The sequence below is a fragment of the Micropterus dolomieu genome, linkage group LG22 (assembly GCF_021292245.1).
Source record: "Micropterus dolomieu isolate WLL.071019.BEF.003 ecotype Adirondacks linkage group LG22, ASM2129224v1, whole genome shotgun sequence".
NCBI lineage: Eukaryota > Metazoa > Chordata > Actinopteri > Centrarchiformes > Centrarchidae > Micropterus > Micropterus dolomieu.
This window is the reverse complement of record NC_060171.1, coordinates 10,682,209-10,703,845: the sequence shown is the minus strand read 5'-3', so window position 1 is coordinate 10,703,845 and position 21,637 is coordinate 10,682,209. Positions and strand designations below refer to the sequence as shown.

Sequence of the window (21,637 nt, the reverse complement as noted above, 5' to 3'; positions counted from 1 at the left end):
TCCTCTTATCCCTAACTCAGAAAACTGGTGTCTGTGCAGCCTTACACAACAGCAACAGATACAGTATGCCCTTTGAACCCTTTTCTGTTTGGTCCGAGCAGGGTGACATAACCCCATGGGATAATAAATCAACCAGAGGCCAGGAGGTTAGATTGACCCCTTGTGACCTTTGGCCTTACAAGATTTCCCTCAGCCATATGCCTGTGGCTCACCATGCCCTGCCTCTCTCCGTGACCAGAGAAAAGCTCAGCAGCCAAGAACAACAGCACAAACCGGCACCATTAGGATCCAAAGCTCCGTCTGAGCTTCTCAGTTTCACATCCTGGGTCCAGCCAGCCATAGAAACTCCACCCTGGGCTGGCTCTGCTAAGTGTGACTGCTGCTAATGTGTTGTTACGGCTGCTGCAGATTTGAGCAGAGGGGGTAAAGGAAAACTGGTGGGGGGGCTGCCTATATGGATCATATTATTAGGGACTTTTTCCCCAGACGGGGAGAGGATTCCTAGCTAGAAACTGGAAGGACTTCAGTGGTGTGCTGGTGTTTGGCCCGCCGAGGCAGAATGCTAGGCATGGGGGACAGCTGCACCACGGAGCTACTGTAAGACAGAGAGGTCGGAGGGGGGGTATACAGTACTATACAAGCTTTGACTGTCAGTCCAATGTTATGTAAAATTGTAAAAGTATTTTTAATCAGAAAAGGGAAGTGAAAACAGGACATGAACAAAAAGAACTAAGCATTACTAGAAAAGTAACACAGTTCTGTGCAATATAGTTTCATTATTATACACTTCTTGCTTCTTGTTACACACAACACAAATTCTCTGAAGTGATGTATGAAGAATGAGGTTTCAAGGATGATGAGGAGATAAGGATGATGCAGATTTCTGTCCACCTATCAACCGCTATCAAAATCCCAAACAACTGCCACTGAGTCTATTATTATGGTGTGTAAACCAAATATGTATATCTCTAGATTTTGTCCCTGCCTCCTCTCCGTTTGATTTACACAGCAAGGCAGCTTAAATCCCCAAAACAGCAACACCATAATCTTCAGTGGGTGAAAATTAAAAAACAGAGTGAACAATTGAACATTGGGAATTCAATGGACCACATCCACTGCTGTCCAAAAGCAGAGGGAGGTTTTGCATGGTGAAAATTCTGCTTTTCTCATTGAGCCCTGTGTTGGAGAACATGTTCACTCATTCTTATGGCAGGAATCCTTTCAACACCAGAACTTAGGGCCCTGCAGCGCAGAGGCCCCACGAGCCTCCTGATGAGGGCAGCAGAAGCAGGATGAAAAAAAAAACACACCTTAAAAAAAAGTGTGGGTATATTCATATGAAATGTGGGCCGCTTTATTGCTTGTGAAAAATGGAAAGTTGATGCATTTCTGGCACCGGTCAAAAACGATGCTTAAGACAGTTTTCCATTTTGTGTCATTTTAACCGACAGTGTTCCCTTGTCATTGCTTTAGACATTATGGCAGGCCGGCTTGGTGGATGGGATGTAATTTGATGTATACTGTGGACACTGCTGTAAGATGTATTTTAACTGACTGGAATTATTGCCACATACATTTCTGCAAATGTTACAAAAAGTTGCATCACATGGAAATATTTTGCATCATGTCAATATTGAACACATCCAAACACACGCCCATACTGTCGTCATCATCTGTGTGGAAAAGCTCTTCTGCTATTTTACACAGTTAAGTACATCATGCATAAAGTTATACTACACACATAACTCCGTTAACTACAACCTTCGTTTGGTCTCTTCGTTCTTAAGTCTCCAGAAGACCTAAACACAACACTCCAACATACTCACACACAATTTGACTTTCATTGAAGCGCTGTCTCCACCACTGTGGACTACTATGTATCACTGAAGTTACACACACACACACACACACACAAATTCCCCCCTGCTGCTGAAATAATTTATCCAGTGACTTCTTCCACCCTTACTATTCCTATGATTGTATATATCAGAGCCTGTCTGTGACAGGTCAAATTAGTCAGGGGGTATTAGATAGCTAGAAGTGATAACTTATTTGATCAATTAGGTAAGTTATTATGCAAACAAATATGATATTTCCTGCATTTCTCAGTTTTACATCATTGTACATTGTATACCTTTGAGTCTGGTCTGACAAAACAAGCAATAAGAAAATGTCAAGAAAAAAAATGTCGCCAAGAAAAAAAATTCTATCTGCTCTGCACAGATGTTTCAGCCAGAAGGCCTGCCTCTATTTCTCAGCCAAACGTATCTAAACGCATCCTTGGACATTCCTGACAGGATTACTGGGCCAGGTACCATCCACTGGTCAGAAGAGAGAGAGATAGAGAATGAGTCAGAGTGAGTGTGCAGCACAGCCTGCTTGTTTTCATGTCTCGCGCTGCGTGCTTGAGCAGATTTGCCTTGATAAAAGATAAAGGCTCTTTGATAGGCTGCAGGTGCTCTGCTTTAATGAGCATTACCCCTCCATTAACCCCCCCCCACCCACACACACACACACACACACACACACACACACTATTTCTTCCCTGCAAAAACATACCACAGACACACATCTGCACATCTGTCATTCGATGCTCTGCAGCATCTCCCTAACATCTCCTCCCCCTGCTCCCCGCCTGTCACTCATCCTCCCAGACTCATACACATCTCACAAGCTCCGCACATCACACACCGCAGCGTTTGAGGAACCAAAGCGACGTCAGAGCACATGCTATTCAATGAAATAGTTTTCTTGTATTGATACAGCTTTCCTGGCTTGCTGAATCCAATTGAGCTGTCCAATAAAACATCCAAACCCCACCCACACTGGGCATTCCAGGCAGGCTAAAACAAACGCTCAGAGAAATGGAAAAGAAATACAGTTATTCAGATGCAATTTGGCCTGCTCACATCCTGTTAGAGGCACATTGGAGAAAGAGAGAAACAGAGGGAGAAAGACAGAGAGAGGGGGTGTTAGGTGTTTGTTTGTGGGCACTTGCTTTCCCCTCATTCAGAACCTGAGGTGCCAAGGGAGTAGCTTCATGACGTGGGTTGTGGTCTGGGCAGGAAACATGGGGAGGAACTTGTGACTTTATATTAAGTGCCAGGGCGGTTAACAGGAAAAGATAACCTGTTTCTGTTGATATAGCAAGGAAGCGTGAATTTTTGGCACATGCGAGATGTTGCAGAGAGGAACAGGCCAACGATGCCTTCCACGTCTCTGATTGACTGGCTCACTGGAATTTCCTCGAGTTCACTGTGGTTTTGTTTGGGTGGCTGTGATGGAGTGTTACAGGAATGCTTTCAGTGACATTCCTGCTGTTACAGAAAAGGTGTTTCTTATTCAAGGAGAGATACTGGTGCATCATAGTGGCTGCACAGTGTAGTCTCATCAATGGCCTCTAGAACAACTGACCACTAAACAGTATAATTTAAGCAGACCTACTCTACATTGTGAAACAACTGTGTAATGTTGTAAAGTAGTGGTTCTGGAATTACTCATTGCTGATCAGCCACTTCAAGAGAAATAACATGGAATGATAAGTCATTTTCTGTCATTGGGTTATAGTCACATCAAAAACAGGATAGAATTGTGCTAGCCGATACACAAGGCAAAAAAAGATGTGTAATTCATAATTCATTTGTCAGACTTCTACAAACAGCATTTTATGGTCACTGTGTGTATTTATTACATTAGTGTGGTGAGATTATACCTCCCATTGCCTGATGAAAATAAGAAAATGCTCATGTTGCACTTGAGTAATAAAAGGTCGTTGACACCACTTACATTACAGTGCATGTGCTCATTGTATAGATAAAAATAATGCTATGATAAAATGCCATATCCCTATATATATATAAATCCCTATAGCATGGGATTGCCCTCTGCAGCCATGCAATGCTCTCACTCAGTCACTCACACTCTCTCTCTCTCACTCACACTCACACACACACACACACACACACACACACACATTCATTACCATCAGAATTTATGGTAATTACACTTACACTATTGCACACAATTTTCTGATGAGCTTTGCTTTATTGTCATATATTTAGTATATATATTGTGTATAATTTCCTGTCAATTCTCTGTGCATCCTACATGTTCTTACTTGCCGCAACCACAATGTGCCTCAATGCAATTTTTTTTTCTTAAAATTCCTTAAAGCATTTTTAATTGAAAAGAAAATTCCTGTAATTTTCATAATTACATAAATAAATATTACATTTAAAATCAAAGTTGCAATTATGTTTGTATTATTTTAAAAATAATTTGCATAGAGTTTTGAAGGTTTAAAATAGTTAACACTGTTTTACTGTAGTATTGGTTGAAACACACACTTCCTCCTCTTCTGCCTCCATCCAACCAATCGGTCAACCAAACAGACACCAAATCAGTTATTCAGTCAGTCAGTTAGTCAGACAGCAAGCCACATAGTCAAGCAGTCAGTCAGACATCCAGTCAGTCAGTCTGTTGTTTGGGCAGGGTGGAGGCTCGTAGACAGGCTCTTTGTCTGAGCAGAGAAGCCCCAGACACAACAGTGGTCGGCCCTGGCCCCTTACAATGGCCCTCCACAAAAGCCCACACACTGGGACAATGGGCCAGGCTCAGAGTGGGGGTGGACGGCTGAGCTGAGGTTACCCACCTGCACACTTCAGGACCCCCACACCCTGTGACACACACACACAGCCCCCACCCATCCAGCTTTAAAGAGCGGCTGCAGGTGTCTTCCTGTGTCTGTGGCACAAGGAGGAAGCAGGGAGATGCCTGCAGTGAAAGAAATAATTTTGGGTTTTCCAGCAGAGGATGTGCCATGACAGAGACCGAGACACATGTGTAGTAAAGTTACCACAGGTCAAAGGGTGTATAGCCACGGATTAGGGCTCTGCTGTTGGCATACATCACTCACAATGGCAAGACATTTTTATGTAAAAGAAATCAGAAATAAAAAAATATTAAGTTACATAAGTTACAACTAAGTTACATAAGAGCACCAATGGATTTTTTGTACTAGGTTGTGTTTCTGTAAGTGCTCCCCTCCCCAGTTTTATTTTATAGTTATAACTGGATTTCATCGGTAAATATTAGAACAAAGTCAATAATTATATAAACGTATTTTAAATATGATAAATAGATTGAAAGATATATTTTTTAAATCATGAAAGTTCTATTGTAGATATAAATAGTGGTGAAATTTTGTACGTCCTAAGTAAAAAATTTTTTTTCTCTTCAATAATTTTAAATAAATGTAAAAACCTGATTAGTGGAAGAAACTATTTAAGTTGAAAATATAATTTCTCACACACATCAGTCCACAACGGTCTCTCTTCCTCTTCCCTCACACACTTACTTGCCTACACACTCACAGAAATAGATGTTACTGAAGCCATTACAATATTACAAAATAATGAAGTTGCAGTATTTTAGTTTGCAGTTGAGAATTGTATTCTGAGCTCAAAGCACTTACATTCCCCCCCCACAAGAGCCATGCGAATGATAAGTCACTGAATGTTACTGGCTGCAACAAGTGGTCTGCTTTCCCCGCTCTCTTTTTCATTGGATGACCAAAGTGTCAATCATCAGCCCCAAAACTCTGGTGGATTCATATTGGGAGTGTCACTACATACCAGCATGCATCCATCCATAGAAATCCCCTCACACCGCTGCTGCTGAAAATGCTCAACACTTCCAAAATTTGTGTGTGAAAATTATGGTGAATTTACACCAAGTGTAAAAAAAGCAATGACAAGTCAGATAGATTTAATTTTCTCTTTTAATTGATTGCAACACATTTTATAACCACACATTACATAATGCACATCAAATTATTTTATCAGGCTCAGTTTGCAACCTTATTGATAAGAAAAAAAAAAAACAAAAAAAAAAAACAAACAACAAAAACTACCAAAAATATGCTTTTACAAAATAAGACAATTATAATAAAGTAAATGCCACTTTGGATAACCGTAATCAAAAACCCATTTTTTATTCTACATAAAAAAAGCTTGACATAAATAAGTTAGTATAATTTCTCAGTGTTTTTACAAAATTATGTACATAGGTACATTGCAAAGATTTACACAAATACACAGGCATGGTGACTGCATTTCTGAGACAAGCCGTTTTCTCGCTCCATCCAGGTGTACACTGGTCTCTTTGAATATAACCCACATTTTAGACAAATAAAGGGAAGCTTTTAGATGCTCACATTTGCATCCTCAGCAGGCTAACAACATTGGTGAAAAAGAAAATACAAACATGAACGGAAACTTACGGCTAGGTTATCACAAAGTAATACAATGTGAAGTCAATTAAGGAGCACCGGTGGTGCTGGCAACCATACTGAAGCAACCATGTATTTGGTATTGTAGGACATTCAAAGCCTTTTCAGAAAACCTCCTCTCTGAAGAGCGGCTGATGAAACAAAACAAATGTAGTCGGAGAGAGGATGACTTTACAACACAACCTGTGCAGTTTGTATGGTCTTTGTCCTTCAATATCTGAGTACCTCAAAACTCCAGAGGAAATCAAAACACACCATTACAATGTGGCTGAGGTGTGCAGGAGAACTTGAGAAAAAAAAAAAAAAAAAAAAAAAAAAGGACAAAAAAAATTATATATATAGAAGATCATATTCCAGGATTCAATTGATGCTAAGAGCACCTATCACAAAATAAATATCGGGTGATGTAAAGGAAGTCTTAACAGAAATATACTTTTTTCCTTTCCCTGTGTTGATTTCCTAGGGAAATAGATCTTATAGGAGAACATGCATGTGGTAACAGAAATGACCAGAGGAAGGAAAAATAAAAAACAGATGAGCTACATTTGTACCATTCTTCACTGCTGAGTTAGGATGATGACGGAGTGAAGATACACTGTTAAGAAACTGTAAGAAGCCATGATTGTGTTTTAAATGTAGCAATTAGGGACCATGTCAAAGTCAAACTGCCTTTCATGAAATAATAAAATATCAAACAAAACAGCATTTTGGAAACATGTATCAAACTACACTGCAATTCTTCAAGTCAAATCAAAATTCACACCATTTTACATCGAGGATTTGTGTTCAAATCATAATGTTTTCTTATGTGCTACATATGGAGAGAAATATAATATATGTATATTTATTTACACACAGGTAGTAAAAAAAAAAAAAAAAAAAAAAAGAGCAAAAAAGGAAATCAAACCTAATTGCACGCTGCTACATTGACTGCTTTTAGAGGCAGTAACTTTTTAATTGAGTGCCACAACTTTAGTGTTTCTATTCAGTGCTTCAACAGCGTCCTCCCCCGTCTGCAGGAGAGTTGATATGTTTGATGCTGTGTAGTTCCACTTCCAAACTCGGCCAACACTGAGGTTTCCCCCGTGAAAAAGGGGAAATAAATCTTCGACTCTGTGGGAGGTGGGGGGTGGGGGGTGGGGGAAACAAACAAACAACAAAAAAAAAAAAAATCAGATGAAAGAAATATAAATAAGAGGTTGCAAGGTTAAGACTAACTTACAGCACTAAGCTTCATGCATCACTCACAGAAAACATTGCAAATGAGTGAGAATGGACAGAACATGTGTGCATAGTTTTCAGTTAAAACATGGAAAATGTGTGTTTCCCTGTCCTCTTGCACTTTGGCAAAAGGAGGATTCATTGGAAAGCAACTAGACAGTCACCAAGCTATGGTGCAAATAAAATTGTCCAGCAAGTGTTGTTTTTCTTGTGTCTGTTATTGAACTGATGCAAGAATTGTTTGTTAGCTCATTCAGATGAATGCACAAAATATTATAGGTGTAAAAATAGCAGAAGATTTTATTTTGCCCTAGCACTTTCACTATTTTGAATTTTATACTTATGTGTAGAATTTTTAAAACAATTGGGGCAACCATGAAGGTAAAAACAGTAGACATGTATACAAAAAAATATTTTTCAGAGAACCATAAACTTAGTGTTTATTCTTCCTAATAATCATATTGTTTTCTTTATATTTCAGTGTTCTAAAAAAAAAAAAAATTAAATAAATATTGTTAGCCATTCCTATATAGACTTCACCCATTTCCACAGATAAAATTATATATATATATACACACACACACTCTAAAAGGCAGGTGTATCCTTCACTGCAACCATGACAGTTCACATCCTGCCTCTACAGTATAGATTTCATACATAGTTCCCTCCTCCATGGCCAACAGGCTCACTTGATTTCAGACCTGCACGGCTCTTCTGCAGGCTCTACACCAGCAGAGACAGATATGTGTGTATTAACATTAGTGTGCAAAGTGTGTGTGCAGCAGATACACACACACAGACCAGCCCCTTCCCGTCCCTGCTCTGTGTTGAGGGCAGTGGCTGCTGACGTGTTACTACACTGTTGTTCAGCACACTTGTTTACAGTTCAGGCTCGCTGAGGCAGGCAGCGGTTGTAGTAAAAAAGGTGTAAATGCGCAGACACGGTTTTACTCTAAACTCCTCTTGCACCAATCATGCATCGAAACAGTGAGGGGAAAAAATACAACTGAAAAGTGAACTCTACCAGCTGCGGCAACCGCTTTTACAATTACTATTACTACTAGGGCTAAATGAATGGGACAGCTCGACAACACCTTTGAAGTGCACGCACAAGAGTATTTTGCTTGCGAACGCTGCACACTTGTTTGAAATCCAAATTTAAATCAGTATTTAATCCGAACTGCAGAGGGGTTGCGTTAAGGACCCCACCGATAGTACTGTAATAATACAACAACAACGATTAAAAATGTTTGTTTAAATTTTATTCGCATCTGTCTTTCGAGGCAAACAGCTGGAACAGTGGGGACGTAGTCTGCATTGTCTACCCTGACGATGGTAAACAACCAACTTTAGTTACACTATGCAGAAGCCCATAAGAAAAAAAAAAGTCACATTTTTAAAAGTTGCATTAAAGCCAAAACAGTTTCTTACCTTTTCTCTTCCTCACGTTTGCCTCTTGGGACTAGTCTTTCTGGGTGTGTGTTCTGCAGAATAGGTCCGGCTTGGACAACTAACCTCATCTGAGCTGGTGTGTGACCTCTTGTTTTGGGCCGAAGGGTCTGCAAAAGCAAAATCCGCCGTCAGTTAAAACTACTTTAGAGAAATAGATAGAAAACTATGGTCCAATTTAACTGTCTTGCTGCATGTTTTAAAAAAGGTGCACATTTTCATTTTGTTCCAAAATGAGACTTATTAAAAATAATAATCGGTGCACTTCAGCCTGATGGGCAACATAGCCTACTACCACCGTGGTCGACAATGTTTCAATAAACCCCAGCCTGGCTACCTGTTACAAAGAATATAATGGTTGATGTTAAGTTAGTACCGTGATATGCAGGTCTTTTCCTCAGCCCGGTGCACTGCTCCGTGCACTCCATCTGTCCGTCAGATCTGTCGGTAACGTTATCTTCGTTCGGAGCCACAACACAATTATGATTCCCATTTAAATCCACGTTGTTATTCCCAGCGGAGCAGACGCCCTTCTCCCTCCTCGGCTGTTTGCTATAGAAACTCGGGACGTCTCTGTAATCAACTAATTCCCACTCGAGCCTGCCGTTGACCCGCGGCGTGTGATTGGCGAAGTCGAAGCCCCACTTGGCGGAGGCAGCCTCTTCCATCTCCCGAAAATGTCCCTTTAAATCCCTCTTTAACTCTTCGTGATCCACCGAGCCGAAGAGGTTTCTGCAGGCTGACGGTTTCGGGTGATCAGACACCCGGGGGTCCGTCCGCTCCAGCGTCGGGCTCCCGTTTGATAGTCGAACATCCGACATTTTCCCCCCAAAAGAAAGACAATATTTTTCAAACAGCCAGGAGCGTCCAGTTTTCACGAGAAAAACACACCGCTCAAAAACAACGGGTATCTCCTCGTCTCTGAGCAAGATCCAAAACAACCGTAAAACGACTTATGCCATGCATACGTCGAGGTGGAGACGGTAACGGCCGCGGCGTTTTGGAGTCCAATGTAGTCTGCGCGGATCATCAAAACAAAGTGGTCAGGAACTGAAGCCGCTCTGTCAATTTCGTCTTGTAGTGAGAGAAACAGCAGACAAACCTTCTCAGTACCCAATATGGCGATTGAGAGATGTACTTGGGATTGAGAGTGGAGCTTGACTGAGGGAGGGGAGGGAGGGGGGAGGCAAAAATGATTGACACACAGAGCTATTTAAATGGCAAGAAGGCCGCTCATTGGTCAAAGCACGTAAGCCCGCCCACTTCTCTTAAGGTGGACCTGCTTGTTGCGGCAGGCGTGCAACATCCTGCACGTCTGTATATTATTGCTTAATATAACACAATATCCAAGTTGTTCTTCAAACTTAAACTGCATTGACAACGAAGAGACCTTATTGAAAACATGTCAATACAAGACTACTTTGATTATGGTTTGACAATGCCTTTCTATTTTTTTTAAATAAACACGTTGCATTTTATTTTTTGTCCAATGAGAAAAGACTTTATCCTACTCACAATTGTTTTCTATTTCCACTACCAAATTAGAGTAACAGTTTATTTTGGCTAGTGATGAAAGATGCTGACACATTTAAATATTAACTGGAAGGGGTTAATAATGCAATTTCAAGAACCGTATCCTAACAGCAACCCCCCCCCCCCCCCAAGACTGAACTTTGAGACGTACCAAATTTTTGTTTTAAATTCAAATGACCTTTCCTGCATCTACAGCCCATGGTTTATTTAATGTTAAAGACAATGCGACACAAAACACAAATTTGTATACAAATAGAAAATCCAACAGCTACCAATACCAAAACAATTGCCAGTAAGATTTGAAACAAAAAGTTTGATGCAGTCTACAAAAAACAACAAAAAACTATCTGTTAAAAACGAATTGCTTATAAATTCCACCTTAAAAGAGATTACATGTCTGAAAATACATGGGCTAGAGCTTTAAGGTGTGGGCCCTGTACTAGAGTAGGTGTACCCCCCCCCCCCTAATGTAAAAACTATCCTATTGTGAAAAAACATAACACAAATAAAAATCATTTCTGCAACTTGGAGAAATGTGTATCTTTATGACATGGTATTCCAACCAGTTCTCTGGAGCTGAGAGGGGTGAGTCAAGGTCAGCACACACCAGACCCTGTCCTCATCTCCACCAGCCCCCAGGACAAAGAAATGAACAGATGTACTAGGAATAAAAAGCACACACATCTCCACATTGAGAAGTCTGCAAAAGCAAAAACAAAGACTGATAGACAAAGGCCCTGAAAGTTAAATAGTTATTTACACCACAGTGAAAATGTCGTATACTTTAAGGGAAAATCTAACACCAATCTTGAAAAAAATAGTCAACTAATGGAAGTAATTAATTTCTGGATTCTAAAAAGAATGAACAAGCAACATTACTTTATTTAGGAATTTATCTAAAACCTTGTTCCTCTCTTGCTGGAACAGTTTACACCTTCCACCACTAAGTCAGCAGAAACAGCCACATGAAGACAGATGCTGGCCTCACGTTCACATCACATTGAAAGGAACACGATTTGCTTAAAATAGAACCATAACCTGTTTGCGAGAAATGATGCAATTTAATTTTACTGTGAGCAATTATTAACCTATGGGGTCACAGCAGGGTATGTGGTGCAGCTGTGGGGCCTGCAGCACCACAATTTATGGTTGGGACACTGCTGCCCCCTAGTGTTCAATTTGCAAAATCACTTTAGCGGTACAAAGTCAGCAGGCAACAATCTTTATATCAAATGCTTTTTAATACCATAGCTTGAGATACACATTACATCTGTACATATACATATTTATATGACAACCACAGGCAATCATTAAGGGTTTAGGCTACTCCAAAAACCCAGTATAATCCAAATTATCAGTCCATCCAAGTCTCTGCGCTGACCTTGCAGGACGGTACTAATCACCTACCTTCTCAGTAGGTCCATCATAGGTTAAACTGGTCCTTTGCGAGAGCCAACAGCCTCAGAGACTGAGCCACTTGATGATATAGAAGTTCTTTTTGCCCACTCTAAGCAAGGTTAGTCCATTCGATAGGATATGAAGTTTGGGGATCAGTACCTGCTCTGGTTTATCTGTCCGCCTGTGGTTAATCCATACTGCTCCCTCCAAAACCATTCGATATCTGCACACAAACATTTTAATAGTCAGTTAGTACAGGGTTTCTTCTCTGAAAACTTCTGAAAGAGTCAGGACATTGCTGCAAAAAATGTCACCCATCTTTCCACACTTTGTATGTTAAAGTCTACAATCTAACTTAAGAATGGATATAAATGATGAAAGTTCCAACCAATTTCAATCAACTTCATACGCATTGCAATACCTCATTCAATACACATTTAGTCAAGACTACCTGCCAATCATTTTATCGATTAATCATTTGAGCTCTTTATCATGGAAAGATGCCAAACATTCTTGTTCTAGCTGCTCATGTAATTGCTGCACTACTCTGTTTTATATCATTGAAAACTGGACATAGTTTGGACTTTTGGTTGAACAAAACAATCAATTTGAAGACATCATTATAGGCTCTTGGAACTTTGTGAAGGACTTTTAAAAATTATCAATATTCTGATATTTTATAGATTAAACCACTCATCTAAAGAAAAGTGACTACATTTTAAATAACTTAAAAAAGGTATTAAATAATGAGAATAATCATTAGTTGCAGCTCTACAAAAATATGCACTTAAAATATGAGACAGGATTTGGTTATGTACTAAATAGTCTGATCACCTAAACTGAAAAACAAACAAACATTGAATTACATATAAATGTACTGTGCTGCCGCTCCAACGCAATGCATGTAAAAGGTATTTCAACAGCAACATTTGTTTCCAGACATGTCGACTCATTTACCTTAAAGCTAGGTTTATTTATTATAGATTTATTTCAGAAGCATTTTCTGCTATGTGTGTTGAAATACATTACAATACAATACATACTCTTTACATCCCGATAACATCATTAATGACCTAAAAGCTCCAACTGTGAATCATGTAACACCGTCTATGGGAAAGATCAATGGGAATTTGTCTTCCAGAACAAGGGGCGCCTGAAATGACTCCTCCCACTTCGCAGCTCTATTAGATTTAAGGAAAACAGGACTGGAAAACCTACCCTTTGGGTCCCTCTGGGATGGCGTTGACCCTGCGACAGGCATCTATCACAGTAGTTCCTGGCTCCAACAGCAGCTCATGGAAGGGAGCCTCCCTGAAGAGCTCTTGAAGCTCCTCGTCACTCATTTCCTCCAAGGCCTGCACACTGCTGTGGTACAGCGCGTTGGTACATCTGCAGTGATAATGTTAAACATGACTTTTCTTCTCTGAAAAGTTAAGTTGTCCTCTCTGCAAGAAGGTCAGAGGTCATGGGGATTGGGCCACTACAGAACAGTGAGTTAAGGAGTTGGTGTTTTCCTCAATTACACTTATTTATTTTCTAACTGAATGAATTCCTGCTGTCTCTAATAGGGTGTCCTAAATAAACAACATGTAAAAAAGTGTAAGAAATGACCAAGAAAAAAATATATTAAATAAAAGAGTATTAAACACCACATTGAGTACAAACACAGCTTGTGCTGACCTCTTTGCACTCTCAAGGCCCTCCTTTCCATGAACCAGTTTCGTCACCTCTGCGGCCAGTCGCTTATGTGCAAGGCGTTTACCTGGATCTTCTCTCTGCTGCTCCATCAGCCTCTCTACCTCTGCCAGAGGCAGGAAGGTAAACAGCTTCAGGTATCTGCAAAAAGGCAACACTATATACGTCAGTTTCCTGTTACAGTTCACAGAATACCTACATTTACAGTATGTTAGATTCTACCTCAGGTGTTTTCAGATCTTGCATGGTAATCTTATCTTTGTAACAAAAATCTTTCATCTGGCTTCACCTACCCTTCCACGCTGGAGTCAGGCTGCCTGAGAAAGAACTGGTAGAGTTCAAAGGGAGATGTCTTGTCTCTGTTGAGCCACACTGCATTGCCTGCAGTCTTCCCCAGCTTGTCCCCAACAGAGCTGGTCACCAGCGGGATGGTCAGGCCATACACCTCCTCACCACTTACTCTGCAGAGGAATAAGGATTTATTAACCAAGTGCTGCATGTCTGGAGTAAGTATTTCAAAACCTGTGAGAGGAATGGTCCACATCGATGAATTGGTGGTGCCTTTTAGCCTGCTTAATTTGAAGGCGGGGAAAACAATTTAAAGTTTCAGTGCAATCACTGGGATAGTGATGCAGCTAAAGATTATCTTCATAGTTGACAATTCTGTTGATTATTTTCTTGATTAATCAATTAGTTCTTTGGTCTGTTTAATGTCAGTAAATAGTGGAAAATGTCAGTTTCTCATAGCCCAAGAGGATGTCTTGAAATGTCTTGTTTGGTCCACAACCCGAAGATATTCAGCTTACTGTCATAGAGCAGTAAAGAAACCAGACAATATTCACATTTAAGAAGCTAGAAAGAATTCTTAAAAAATTACTCAAACCAATTAATCGATTATCAACACAGTTGGCGATTAATTTAATAGTTGACAACTAATTGATTAACCTTTGCAGCTCTAGTTTTAAATAAATTAATAAATTACAATTACAGTATTACAAAATGAGATCCTGGAGATGTTGTTTTACATGTGTGATCGGCATAGAGGAACACATTCACTGTATTAAACATCAATTTAACTATTTAACAAATTGATTTATATACATCTGCCACGTAAAAACATTCTGATTAATATAGTGATAGATATAAAGATTATATATTCACAGAGGACATATATCTAGTAAGAATGAACTCATACCCAGGCATCAAATTGCCCAGTTGATCAGTGCCTCCAAGCTGAATCTAGCAGTATCAGTTAATCCCAAGCGTTTGCTGATTAACAGCAGAACGCCTCCAGTTTGATAACTACACCAAGATTTAGGTGACATTCTTGATTTTTTGTTAGACACGAAGGCCTACGAATTTGACAGGTGTCAACAGAGCATAAATCAATCTAAAGTGTGTCAATGTTTGAAATTGTTGAAATGTATAGTGTGTAAAGTATGCAGAATTAGGCACTGGCTCGTGACAACTAACAGAAGACGCTTAGTCACATTTTTGGTGTGTGTAATCACCAAGGCTCAATGGACATATTAACCCAAATGAATTTTCAGCGACGTTTGGAACTATGCTCTCTAACCACGCATTACAAGATATACTGCCGATTTAACCTGCCGTACGAGTTTCAAGTAGGATGGTCATTTACTTGTGAATGAACTCATGGCCAGACATCAAATTGCCCAGCTGGTCGGTGCCCCCGAGCTGAATCTTGCAGCCGTATATTTGGTTCAGGTGGTAGAAGTCATAAGCTTGGAACACTTGGTAGGTGAACTCTGTCAGGCTCATACCGTCTGCGCTCTTCAGCCTGGACTGCACGCTGTGGCGGCTGAGCATGGTGCCCATCCTGAAGTGCCTTCCGGCCTCCGACAGAAACTCCACCACGCCCCAGTCCTTGTACCAGCTCAGGTTGTTCAGTATAGTCACGGTGCCCAGCTTCTTGGAACTGTCGTGAAAATGCAGTTCATGGTTGGTGAAAATCCTCTGGAGGCTCTCGCGGATGCAGCGGGTGCTCGCCTCCACGGCGTCCGTTGACAACCGCTCCCTCTCGCTCGTTTTCCCACTCGGGTCTCCGATTTGTGCCGTGGCCCCTCCGAGCACAGCTAGGACGTGGTGCCCGGCGTTTCGGAAGTGCAACAGGCCGATGATAGCGAGCAAGTTGCCCACATGGAGGCTATCGGCCGTGGGGTCAAAGCCGCAGTATACAGTCTGAGCACCGGACTGGAGCAACCGGGGGAGCTGGTCCTGCGCTGCGTCTTCAGGGAAAGATTCCTTTAAAATACCTCGTTTACTTAGAGAAAAGAGCAGTCCGTTATGTCTAGTTGAAGAACTGTGAAACGTAGACCTGTGTGTGAGGCAAAAACTCGTTCGCCTAGGCCAAATACAGGATCCATGCTGCGATACATAACGACAGATTCTTGCTATGGACGCAGCCATATTGGACAATGTGATAAGAACGAGGAGGAGGAGTTGAGAATCAGGCATAGTTTGTCAGGAGCAGAGCGCCCTCTAGTGCACTGGTTCTAAGAAAAGAAAAGCGCGGTTTGTTGCACCTAGGTGTTGTGGTGCACAATGAAAAAGGAAGGGGGGTTACAAACCAAGCACAGTGGTGTGTGGCAACTGTCCTCAGACCTCCAGGAGCATTAGGCTAACAGTAAGTGTGTCATGCACTTGGGGGCCGTGGAGCAAAAATTATCCATAGATCCTTATTGACACCCTGCACGACCGGCACCATTTTTCTGTGAATTAGATACTGTTACATTTTAAATAAATGATTTAAACTGCTTTATATAGGAATTTGCAACTTGTGAGCACACTACCAATTTAATTTAAGGTATTAAAAAAATAATAGTTTTTAGGCCCTTAGTGCACCTCTACAAGACAGTGTTTTTAGCTGATTATGGTAATTTAGTGATGCATATTCTTAAACATAAAATGTCCACACATACACACATTCCACTTGGTGCACCAGGTTAAATGGGTCCTGCTTAAACACTTTATCTTTAGGCTGTGCGTTTTAGAGGGCCCTTGTGTGAAAATCTAGTTTTAAGACCAGCATTATTTCAGACACGCAGTATTCCAGTCAGATTTACTGCACACAAAGCCCCTGCATCGATGTTAATACTGTCACATAACTCCCATAACGAGTATAATTTAATATTAAAATATTTATTTAATATTTATCATGATTTCTATGTATCTTAGATAAGTTACACTGTTTCACTGCATACCATAAATGTATTAATATTAAGGTGTTTTGTTATTGATCCAATAAAGACAATATTAAAATGTTTTATTGTTGAAATAAATATGGTCTTTCAGTGCAGGTCTGTTTCGGGTCTTACTCTGCCTTACAAAGTTCTTACTTATGCAAACCATCAATGCCAGACAATACTGTATACTTTTTTCTTAAAACTGTGGAATCATTACTTTGCATGTAGACCTAATGTGTTTACTATAAAAATCGGTACTGTATACAAGTAAAATGCAGTACAGTATGTACCTTAATAGTTCCAAGGCCATACACCTTAGTTGTAGGTTTGACTGTAGACCAATAGATGGTGAACCTGCAAGAGGTCCAGTTTACATGACAGCCAAAGATAATTAGGTATTGTACTACATGTTTCGAGATGTATTTTTGTCTGTGGACATTTTAATCTAGCAAAGACACATCTTAACTGTGGAAACCTATCTTAGGTAAAAAGAGGGTGAATGTCTTCAATAATAAAATTTTGTTATGTTAATTGTAGTTGTCATTAAAATCCAAACAAACAAAATGTAAAATGTGGATTTTTAATTCATTTTATTTTGAAATCCATTCAATTTCAACTTGTTCCATTGTTTAAATGACTAGATATACATTCATCAAACATATACAGTATTGTTACCAAGCCACAGTACACATTATCAACACATCCAAAGACAGTCTCTGTTGTCTCTTTGCACGACACTATAGCAACAAAAACAAACAAAAGAAGAAGAAAAAAATCATATACTTAATTCTTATGACTGCTGCCCTCTGGTAACATTTTTCTGTTAGTTTTGGAAAATAAAAATACAAGGTCATATTAATAGATATTGTTGGTGTTTGTGTGCTGTAAGGCAGAGTACTATAAACTCATTCAAAGAGATTGAGATAGAGAGGAACAATATCTTTCTTTGTCCTGAGCTAGTTCAACAAAGGAAGACTAGGTTTCCCTGATACAAGTTAAAATGTCCCTTGTCAATTCAACATAAATAAGACATTCCTAAGGATAAGCTGACATCACTTATTTACATGACTATTCTAGGGCCTGGCTCTAGTGTTCCAACCATTTTGTGTTTAAATGTCTGTCGTTTTTAAAGCAAATCATTCATTGTTACTGTTCTGTACAGTAAAATGAAGCCTCGATAGCACTTTTTGAGCCTCTCTCTTGCTGTACATAGAATAATTTTCTAAATCTGCTGTGATGTCATTTCCTGTCTGTGTGGCCCTATTGTGTCACAAACCACCAATTCTGTCTGATGGCACAAATGGTTTACAACTGTGTGTGCGTACAAGTCAAGTGTTTTTCTCAATCTAGTGTTTTATGGCATGGGCACATGCTAAGGCACAGATTATTTGTGGTTAATCCTAAAGCACACCTGCAAAGGGAAGAACCAAGCTGCATTAAATTAATTCTGCATGTGGGACTGACATTCTGTGAGAAGATATAATAAGTAAGTAAAGGCAGCTTGAAGGTCAGTAATCTATTTATGGCAAAAGAAATGTTTGGTGAGTTAGTACAAATTAGCAGCGTGTGAGGAGAGTGACAGAAACAGGATTATAAAACAATATGCACTGCATTTTCATTACTGCATCTTCTTTACTTTAATAGCATGTGATGTGATGGCAAATTATGACTGCATTCAGTTTCTTTTTTTAATCAACAGAGCCGTGATGTGTCAAAAATACAGGATGGTTTGTTAAGCAAGAGGAGGCAAATATAGATGATTTCTGATGAAAGTCTGTGCATATATTACCCATTTGCAACCTGAGAACAGAGTATAAAAAGAGTACACCAGTATTGATCAGTGCTGACCTGTAGCTTTCAAATGATATATGTAGTTTTCACTGTATCCAAAAGGTCAAGTGTTAATCAACTACCCAGAGTTGTGAGCTAGTACAGCCCTGCACAGCCCACGAGTGCTTTCAGTTTAAATCATAATAGCATAATTTAACAGATAAGGAAATACAGTTCAGTTGGACTGAATGCATTCTGCAGCATTGATGGTTCTGTATCTAAAAATAGCAATTAACAAAAGGAATGACCCCAACATGATTCAGATATATGGATATTCAGATTACCAGTTGCCTGTTACCCTTAAGTCTATTTACACTACAGTATTCAATCTTTTCATTTCAGATACACAATTTTTCAATTTAGTCATTCACACATACTTTAGTATAAAAATATCCAATTCAATTATAACACAAGTATGTGGCATTTAAGCAAAAAGAACATACAGTACATAACTACATTTACTGTAAAATTTCAAACATTTAAAAAAAATTTACCAACAGAGGAATACAAAAGTTGACCATCATTAGTACCTTGTATACCTATGAGTTCAAAGTTGGGTCAATATTGGGTCGTTGTGGTCAAGTGGTCAATGTGATCATTACAGCTATGTACAGTACACTCTGTTTATACAATGTGATGTAATTATAAACACAAGGTCCATTTCTTGTGACTGAAGTCAGTAATTCAATAAATTCATTCATGACATTTTTAGGAGATTGTGGTTGGAGAAGCAGATATGTGGGGCAGGTGGTAGGCCTTCCATGTAGGTTCATTTCATGGATAGTTCATTTTATACTATAGGCAGTAATACACCAAAATAAAGGAGTGCACATGCACCATTATCATCATAGTTAAATGACAAAGCATGTAAAGGATACCATGTGGAAATGTATTTGGTCTTCATCCATCACCAGACACTTGACTAACTGTTAAAAATGTCTGTATCTTACTCATCAAATAAGTGCAGTAAGAAATAAGTGCCGACAGCCACATGCTTGTGTTTGCTATTGTCTCTTGATTTTGACAGTTTGCCAAGAATTTTAGAGAAACTACAAGAGCCAAACAGAACCATTTCACCCAAAATGAAAATTTTCTTATGATGAAAATGTATTGGTTATGAGGCAATACCATTATGATTTTCTATGGAAGAAAAAAAAAAGAACAATGCTTTTCTTTTGCCATTGTATAAATAATGTGCACATTAGACCCCTGAATCTTAATCAACTGCATGCATCATGAGAACTAAACACAGCCAGTGAAATACAACAGAAGGCAAAACAGACTGATGGGAGAAAGAGAAGAGACACAAAATGACCAATCGAAAGAGGGGGAAAAAAGTAATTTTTAGGAACAAGGCTTCACTGAGTGAGAAATAAAGAAACAGATGAATTCATTTCTAGCCAATCCACTTTAAGTCTGTCTGTATTAAGGTTGTAATGCGGTTTATCTTGGTGTTAGCCCTTGAGTACCAGGACACAAAACAGGATGGAGTGCCAAATCTGAGCATGTGTTTTGTGAAAAAGGCATTTAGATCCAGTACAAAATAGTGTCATATTAACATATCACAGGCATGTCCGTGCTTGAGATGTGCTTTGTATTGTATGTACACAGTGAATATGTGCCTGTGATTATGATGATTATGATGTGTGTCTTAAAAAATTCAGATTTTCTTAAACACCATAAAATTTTGCTTCCTTTTTCTTAAGCTTAGAAATACTATTGCAGTTATTTTTACATTTTATTGTTACAGTTTGTGGTTGAGTGATGCATAATGACAATCCATAAAAGTCTTGATGTTGTCTTGTTAGGAAGAGAAAGGCGTATTAAAAGTCATTGATGATTTCCATTATAAACAAAGTATGGCTTAGGAGACTTACAGTACAAATAAATGATTATGTTCAGGATCCTGGTGGCATCACAGTTGTGTCTCCAACCATCACCACCATTTATTGACAGCCAGTTTGGCAGAAGCTGCCTTGCATGAAAACTGTATCTTATTTGTCTCAATGTTGCTGCTGCCACTGAAGTAATTTGAGTGTTGTTAGCTGTGAAGATATATGGCTCTTTGCTCTTTGACATCAGAATAAAAAAACTTTCAAACATACTGCTGGAGTGGCGACTATAAAGTTCACTTTCCTTCCTCATTTTAGGGCTTGTTAGGGTCTGGATAAAAATAACCATGGAGGTCACAGCACAGACTTCAAATCAGCATTTAGTGTTTTTATCCAAGAGTTTGGTCAGAGATTGCATACACTGGTATCTAGGTAGGGGCTCAATCAAATGCAGATCACATCTTTGCATACATCACTTTTCTGCCTATGAAGGTCCACACAATGGAGCGGAGAGCACTGTGTCAAACCAAGAGGATCAGCAGCCCCTTGCCAGGGCCTAAAGTGGACCTGTTGTGCTGACCAGAAGCCAAAGCAAACTCTTGCTGCATTAGCGGGGTTTAAGTGGTTTGACCTAGCTTATAGGAGGATTCTTCTGTCCCTGAAAAATAGGTTTGCAGAGTGCCTCTCCTGGTTATTCCTCCATAACCCTCAGTACATGTCTCTGTAGATCTCCTGCAGGAGTGGGTGCAGTGAGGTGTCCTCTGTCTTTTTGATCTCCTGCACCAGCTGTGCATGCTCAGTGACTAGCTGCCGCAGGTCAGCCAGTTTCTGCAGCAGCTTGGGGAAGAGGAAACTGTCGTCGGGGTGATTAGCCAGCAGATGGAGCTGTAGTACTTGCACAATACTCTCCTGCATTCCCTCAATGTGCGCCACATTCACCAGTCCTGGTCGGTCTAATCACAGAGGAAGCAAAATAAACTTGAGTGAGATGCCTTAACCATAATCTCCAGTTGGAATAAAATATTTCGTAGAACAGTAGTACCAGAGTTCCTTAACAATTTGTATAATTTGTGTGATGTGGAAGCATTTGTTTTGAGATAGAGCAAAAGTCTCTAAGGAGCAAAGTTCTCAAAGACCAAAAAGAGAAACAAGATATTATATTTAATTCAGCAAAATAGTATATA

At 39.6% G+C, this 21,637-nt stretch overlaps 3 protein-coding genes across 6 annotated transcripts in view; all 3 read right to left on the bottom strand.

The window, feature by feature from the left end:
- Positions 1-5,761: 5,761 nt before the first annotated feature.
- On the bottom strand, positions 5,762-10,155 carry cdkn1bb (cyclin-dependent kinase inhibitor 1Bb). 2 transcript variants are annotated; one of them, XM_046038608.1, is made up of 3 exons: positions 9,336-10,155; positions 8,942-9,069; positions 5,762-7,402 (listed from the first exon to the last, which is right to left on the bottom strand). In XM_046038608.1, exons 1-2 carry the CDS (start codon positions 9,778-9,780, stop codon positions 8,954-8,956), a joined length of 561 nt encoding a protein of 186 aa, XP_045894564.1. In that variant the 5' UTR covers positions 9,781-10,155; the 3' UTR covers positions 5,762-7,402; positions 8,942-8,953. The 2 variants fall into 2 exon arrangements, with proteins under 2 accessions (XP_045894564.1, XP_045894565.1); XM_046038609.1 differs by lacking the exon at positions 5,762-7,402 and adding an exon at positions 7,411-8,836.
- A 1,559-nt stretch (positions 10,156-11,714) lies between these two features.
- yars2 (tyrosyl-tRNA synthetase 2, mitochondrial) lies at positions 11,715-16,067 on the bottom strand. Its single transcript, XM_046037555.1, has 5 exons — positions 15,228-16,067; positions 13,879-14,046; positions 13,571-13,726; positions 13,109-13,279; positions 11,715-12,113 (listed from the first exon to the last, which is right to left on the bottom strand). The coding sequence occupies exons 1-5, from the start codon at positions 16,061-16,063 to the stop codon at positions 11,954-11,956; spliced, it is 1,491 nt and encodes a 496-aa protein (XP_045893511.1). The 5' UTR covers positions 16,064-16,067; the 3' UTR covers positions 11,715-11,953.
- Positions 16,068-17,357: 1,290 nt separating this feature from the next.
- Positions 17,358-21,637, bottom strand: part of pparab (peroxisome proliferator-activated receptor alpha b) — a 34,644-nt gene continuing 30,364 nt past the window's right edge. For all 3 annotated transcript variants that reach the window (XM_046036504.1, XM_046036505.1, XM_046036506.1), the window contains one exon: positions 17,358-21,406. In XM_046036504.1, the coding sequence (XP_045892460.1) occupies positions 21,162-21,406 (245 nt within the window). In that variant the 3' untranslated portion in view covers positions 17,358-21,161. The remainder of the gene's footprint in view (positions 21,407-21,637) is intronic.

Bases quoted from the DNA above. Each gene is read 5' to 3' on its own strand.
- cdkn1bb (XM_046038608.1), bottom strand. From the start codon at position 9,780: ATGTCGGATGTTCGACTATCAAACGGGAGCCCGACGCTGGAGCGGACG. The intron at 9,070-9,335 runs GTACTAACTTAA...TTGCTTTTGCAG, and splicing joins GAAAAGACCTGCATATCACG to ACCCTTCGGCCCAAAACAAG.
- yars2 (XM_046037555.1), bottom strand. From the start codon at position 16,063: ATGCCTGATTCTCAACTCCTCCTCCTCGTTCTTATCACATTGTCCAAT. The intron at 13,280-13,570 runs GTCAGCACAAGC...TTATCACTGCAG, and splicing joins GGCCTTGAGAGTGCAAAGAG to ATGTACCAACGCGCTGTACC. The intron at 12,114-13,108 runs GTAGGTTTTCCA...GTTTGTGTGCAG, and splicing joins ATCCCAGAGGGACCCAAAGG to ATATCGAATGGTTTTGGAGG.